Genomic DNA, 6000 nt, shown 5'->3' with positions numbered 1-6000 from the left:
ATCCCGTTGTAGGGGGCACTCTAATGAGGATCCCGATGTAAGGGGGGCACTCTAATGAGGATCCCGATGTAAGGGGGGCACTCTAATGAGGATCCCGATGTAAGGGGGGCACTCTAATGAGGATCCCGTTGTAAGGGGGCACTCTAATGAGGATCCCGTTGTAAGGGGGGCACTCTAATGAGGATCCCGATGTAAGGGGGGCACTCTAATGAGGATCCCGATGTAAGGGGGGCACTCTAATGAGGATCCCGTTGTAAGGGGGCACTCTAATGAGGATCCCGTTGTAAGGGGGGCACTCTAATGAGGATCCTGATGTAAGGGGGCACTCTGATACATCATTTTTTTTTTTTTCGACCTGCAAATATTTGAGAAAATATACCAAGTGGCCCCCATAGTGGAAAGTTTGTAGAACCCGGCTTTACAGAGAAACTCTTTCAGTAATGTGTAACAGAAGGTGAAGGTATCTGAGTTATAGGCAGTTCGCTGGCACAGGTTGAACACCAAACTCTTTATGGCACGCCGTGTAATTCCAACACCATAAACTGTAACGCGTCGACCGGTGCAATACTTCTTCAAAAGCCGGTCAAGAGCAATACAAAGCCAATGATGAGAACCCCGAAATACAACAGAAAAAGTCCACAGAGCATCTCGGAAAAAAAAAACTGTATGAAATTTTTTTTCTTTTCTTTCTAAAATAAGGTTTACATTTCTCTATAACTTCGATTCAGAGTCAGTCCAAACTTGTAACACTCCAAACTGATGAGATAAAAGTTTACATTTGAAATCACTCGCATTTAAAGTGCTGCCGTCATCCGCGGTCACGGAGGCAGCCATTCATGTGGGGAGGAAGCAAATTTTGGAATAACATAAAAAAAAAAAACTAAAAAAAAAAACGGGTACCACAGCTTTCATCGCGGTCCCCACAAAATAAAAAAAATGTAAAATAAAAAACGCCTGCTTCCGCAACGTACGGGCGACCTCACCACTTTCAATGTAAGCTGCAAGTATATATTAACTTTTTGAAAAAAAAGCAGATATAATGCTACATAACACGCATCTCTAAATTAATAAAAGAAAAAAAAACAAAAAAAAAAAAAACAATATTCAGCTGAATTTCACAGACGAAAGAAAGTGCTTTATGAAGTCGATGTGACACCCCCATACCCCCCTCCCCCACACCCCCCCCCCTCTTCCCCACTACTTTATCTTTTCCCCAAGGAGAAGTTATAGAACAGGAAAGTATATTTGTAGAACATTTCTGAGCTATACAAATATAAAAAAAAAAAAAAAAAACGCAATACTGTCACAATGGTTACAAAAATTGTTCTAACTCCAAAATAAAAAATCAAAAAAAAATCAAAAAAAAATTACAAAAAAAAAATCAAAAAAAAATCATAAAGCTTCCTTCGTACTCCGTGTAAATCTATCCACATTGTGTATAAATACATTTTGTGTTTTTCTTAAAAAAATCTCTATCTACACATTTTACCCTCTACATATATACCTTCTATACCTCTCCCAAACATTACAACACTATACAACCAGTCAGTATGTGTGCCTGTCTCTCAATGTAGTAGGTATACATAGAATTTTGTATTTGTTTGTTTTTTTGTGTTTTTTTTGTTTTTATGTTTGTTTGTTTTTTTGTTTTTTTGTTTTTATAGATGCCACAGACATTAAGATGTTTTCACACATCTGAATGGGAAGCAAAGTCCATTTTTACATCACGTCATTGTCCATCGGTTTCTCTCTCTTCTGTGTTTCCCGGTATGTGGTATGATCTAGCGTAAATAAATCCAGTCCGTCAACAGATCCTAAATACACTGGGAACAGCCGCATTTGATGGGCTTCTCTACGTCTTCCACGAACGAGGATCCGTCGCTGCACTCGAACGTGTACTTCCTGCGCTTCATGCGTAACCCCGTGCAGCAACCCTGGTTGTGGCACGAGCCCCGGCACTCCACCCAGGACACCACGCGGGTGGTTTGGCAGATGGCGTACCCTCTTTGCACCTGGTAGTAATCCCGGACGGGCTCCCCTCGACACTCTGACTCTGCGTAAAAAGAGAGAGAGAGAGGAAAAAAAAAATATGCGTGAAACGGTGAAGTGTTAATTGTGTTTATGTTTTCTTTATTAAGACGGCAATCATTTCTGGGTAATGAGCGTGTAATTAATGCTGATCTGTCACTGAAACATAACAATTCGTCAAATATTCATTGTAAGGAAAGGCTTGGTGTTTATCTGCTCTGTCAGCTGCGGAGATCCATGCAAAACACAAGAAACCGTCACACAAATGCAATTCTTCATCTTCCCCAAACCATGGGCAGAGGGCGGCACTTCAATCAGGCAAATTTCTAATGTAAGAGACACTCTTATGAGGATCGTGATGTACGGGGGTACTCTGTTGGGGATCCTGATGTACGGGGAGACTCTGGTGGGGATCCTGATGTAAGGGAGCACTCTGATGGGCATCTTACTATAAGGGGCACTTTAATGAGGATCCTGATGTAAGGGGGCACTCTGATGGGGATCCTGATGTAAAGGAGCACTCTGATGGGGATCCTGATGTAAGGGAGCACTCTGAAGGGCATCCTGATATAAGGGGCACTTTAATGAGGATCCTGATGTAAGGGGACACTCTGATGGGGATCCTGATGTAAGGGAGCACTCTGATGGGGATCCTGATGTAAGGGGGTACTATGATAGGGATCCTGATGTAAGGGGGCACTATGATGGGATCCTGATGTGAGATTGCACTCTGATGGGGATCTTGATATAAGGGGCACTTTAATGAGGATCCTGATGTAAGGGGCCACTATGATGGGGATACTGATATAAGGGGGCACTCTGATGGGGATCCTGATGTAAGGGGGTACTGTGATGGGGATCCTGATGTAAGGGAGCACTCTGATGGGCATCCTGATATAAGGGGCACTTTAATGAGGATCCTGATGTAAGGGGGCACTCTTATGGGTATCCCGATGTAAGGGGGCACTTGTCCCAGCACTGCATAGGCCTATCCCACAGGATTGGGCAACAAGGGGCAGCTGCCCTGGGTTTGTTGGGGATTTGGGATGTTGTTTTAGAATGGGTGCTTGGGGGGGTGGGGGGGAGTTTAAATATTAGTTTGGATTTGCGTTAGGAAGGGGTATGGGGGTGGGTGAGTGTTGTGCTAGGAGGGGACATTTTTTTGGGGGGGAGGGGGTGTATTATTGCTAGGAGAGGGGATTTGTGTTGGGAGTGGGGGGCAGAGGATTCATGTTTAGGGTGGAAATTTTTGCGGCAAAGGATTTGTACTAGGAGGAGGGATTTGGGGAAGAAGCACTGCGCCCAGAGCACACTCACTTTTGTGACAATAGGGAATGAATTTTCGCAATTGTCTTCCTCATTCTCCCCCTGGCCAATCAGGAAGTCCTGGCTTCTGGCTTCTCAGGACACACTTCCTGTTTCTGTTCTGTCGGGAGGAGAATGTCCCCCTGTGTGCTCCCCGGCTCTTCCTTCTCCCTGCCTCCATAGGTAAGGCAGCCAGTACTCTTCTCGGGTGACTGCCGCTGTCCCGCATTGGGGGGTGGGTGGGTCGATTGCCTCCATCTCCTACTGAGGTGGGGGGGATGGTAGGAGACCACTGCCGTCTGGGGGGAGAAGGGTTGAATGGTGGGTGACCACCACTGTCCATCACCCATGGGGTGGGGGTGGGGGGTGTTGGTGTTAGTTGGTGCCGCCCCCCCAAAATAGTGAGCACCAGCCGCCATTGTTCAAACATAATGAACTTTTATACCATGAGCTCCTTTGGTTCACGCCCACACATTTCCCACTTAGTGATCGATCCCTTTCTCGCTATTAGGGATGAGCTCGGTGTTCGACTCGAACATCGGCCGTTCGTTTGTTCGGCGAATTCAGAACTTTGTGGACCGTACGCACCAAATTCGTGTGGCACGAACGGCCCACGATGCACTACGCCATCGCAGTGCATTGCTGGCTCATGATTGGCCAAGTATGCACTGTGACCCCCCATGCTTGGCCAATCACAGCGCCAGCAGCGAGGAGAGCCATAATTGGCACAGGCAGGATGCCTGTGGCCAATTATAGCTCAGGGGGTTTAGTACACGCCCCACACTATATAAAGCCGCCAGCGCAGCGGCCTTGTGTAGTGCGTTCCGGCGTGCAGGGAAAGAGCTAGATAGGCAGGGACAATAAGTTCTTTTCTCAAGCATCTTAAAGTTAAAGTGGTGTTGTGTGCCTCCAGCACAGTATACACCTGTATATACCCTTTATTGCTGTTTTTTCTAATTAAGGCATCTGCAGGAGTTAGTGGGTGTTGTGTGCCTCCAGCACAGTGTACACCTGTATCTACCCTTTATTGCTGTTTTTCTCTAATTAAGGCATCTGCAGGAGTTAGTGGGTGTTGTGTGCCTCCAGCACAGTATACACCTGTATCTACCCTTTATTGCTGTTATTCTCTAATTAAGGCATCTGCAGGAGTTAGTGGGTGGTGTGTGCCTCCAGCACAGTATACACATGTATATACCCTTTATTGCTGTTTTTCTCTAATTAAGGCATCTGCAGGAGTTAGTGGGTGTTGTGTGCCTCTAGCACAGTATACACCTGTATCTACCCTTTATTGCTGTTTTTCTCTAATTAAGGCATCTGCAGGAGTTAGTGGGTGTTGTGTGCCTCCAGCACAGTATACACCTGTATCTACCCTTTATTGCTGTTATTCTCTAATTAAGGCATCTGCAGGAGTTAGTGGGTAGTGTGTGCCTCCAGCACAGTATAAACCTGTATCTACCCTTTATTGCTGTTTTTCTCTAATTAAGGCATCTGCAGGAGTTAGTGGGTGTTGTGTGCCTCCAGCACAGTATACACCTGTATCTACCCTTTATTGCTGTTTTTCTCTAATTAAGGCATCTGCAGGAGTTAGTGGGTGTTGTGTGCCTCCAGCACAGTATACACCTGTATCTACCCTTTATTGCTGTTATTCTCTAATTAAGGCATCTGCAGGATTTAGTGGGTGGTGTGTGCCTCCAGCACAGTATAAACCTGTATCTACCCTTTATTGCTGTTTTTCTCTAATTAAGGCATCTGCAGGAGTTAGTGGGTGTTGTGTGCCTCCAGCACAGTATACACCTGTATCTACCCTTTATTGCTGTTTTTCTTTAATTAAGGCATCTGCAGGAGTTAGTGGGTGTTGTGTGCCTCCAGCACAATATACACCTGAAGATACCCCTTATTGCTGGTGTTGTCTGTTGCATATCTTGCATATTAGCCTTTAAAATTACCACTTTTGATTTCGAACGTTCTAGTTCCATAGACTTTAATAAGGTTCTAAAGTTCATACGAATTTTAGGTCCGTTCGAAGGTTCTGGTGCGAACCGAACCGGGGGGTGTTCGGCTCATCCCTAGTCGCTATCAGAGAGGTAGCGGCCTAGGACCAGAACAGGGTCCACCCGTACTATATTTAATCATGGATCTGATTTGAAGGAATAAGCATATGGTATATCCATTGGAACCAGTTTCGACATCTATCTGGCAGGCAATAAATATAATTCCGAAGAGGACATCGTAAATATAAGACCTACAGCCAGGCTGAGGCTGATGTGAATTGCAATGAAGGAAGAACCGGTAACCGCTATGGTATATGGTGTGTTCTGACTCATAGAAGACACAAGCAATGAATGTTCAAAGGGTCTTGGGAACTCTTCCTACCCTGATCGCAGACTTCGCCCACATAGCCGCTGTCACATTCGCAGTAGGCTTCACCCACATCGGAGATCTGGCATCGCCCATGCTGGCACTGAAGATTCCTGCAAGGATTGTAGAGTTCTGCTTGCTGATTGCACAGGGCACCTTTGTAGCCTTCCTGGCACACACAGCTGTAGGTCAGAGCATCAAGGGGCATACATGTCCCATGCACACACCTGTCATGAGAGAAGGATTGACATCATAAAGTCCATACATATTTACAACCCTCATTCGCCAGCAAGGAACAGACATCAGAGA

General features: G+C 45.5%; 1 protein-coding gene across 1 annotated transcript in view; it reads right to left on the bottom strand.

The window, feature by feature from the left end:
- Positions 1 to 1747: 1747 nt before the first annotated feature.
- SLIT1 (slit guidance ligand 1) overlaps positions 1748 to 6000 on the bottom strand; it is a 539732-nt gene continuing 535479 nt past the window's right edge. The window contains exons 36-37 of the mRNA XM_077455662.1: positions 5707 to 5918; positions 1748 to 2053 (exon numbers count right to left, since the gene is read on the bottom strand). Of these exons, the coding sequence (XP_077311788.1) occupies positions 1815 to 2053; positions 5707 to 5918 (451 nt within the window). The 3' untranslated portion in view covers positions 1748 to 1814. The remainder of the gene's footprint in view (positions 2054 to 5706; positions 5919 to 6000) is intronic.

Source organism: Lithobates pipiens, unplaced genomic scaffold (assembly GCF_037356315.1).
Source record: "Lithobates pipiens isolate NorthernLeopardFrog02 unplaced genomic scaffold, aLitPip1_a1.2 Scaffold_25, whole genome shotgun sequence".
Taxonomy (NCBI): domain Eukaryota; kingdom Metazoa; phylum Chordata; class Amphibia; order Anura; family Ranidae; genus Lithobates; species Lithobates pipiens.
The sequence above is the reverse complement of the archived record's forward strand: the minus strand, read 5'-3'. Positions and strand labels throughout refer to the sequence as shown.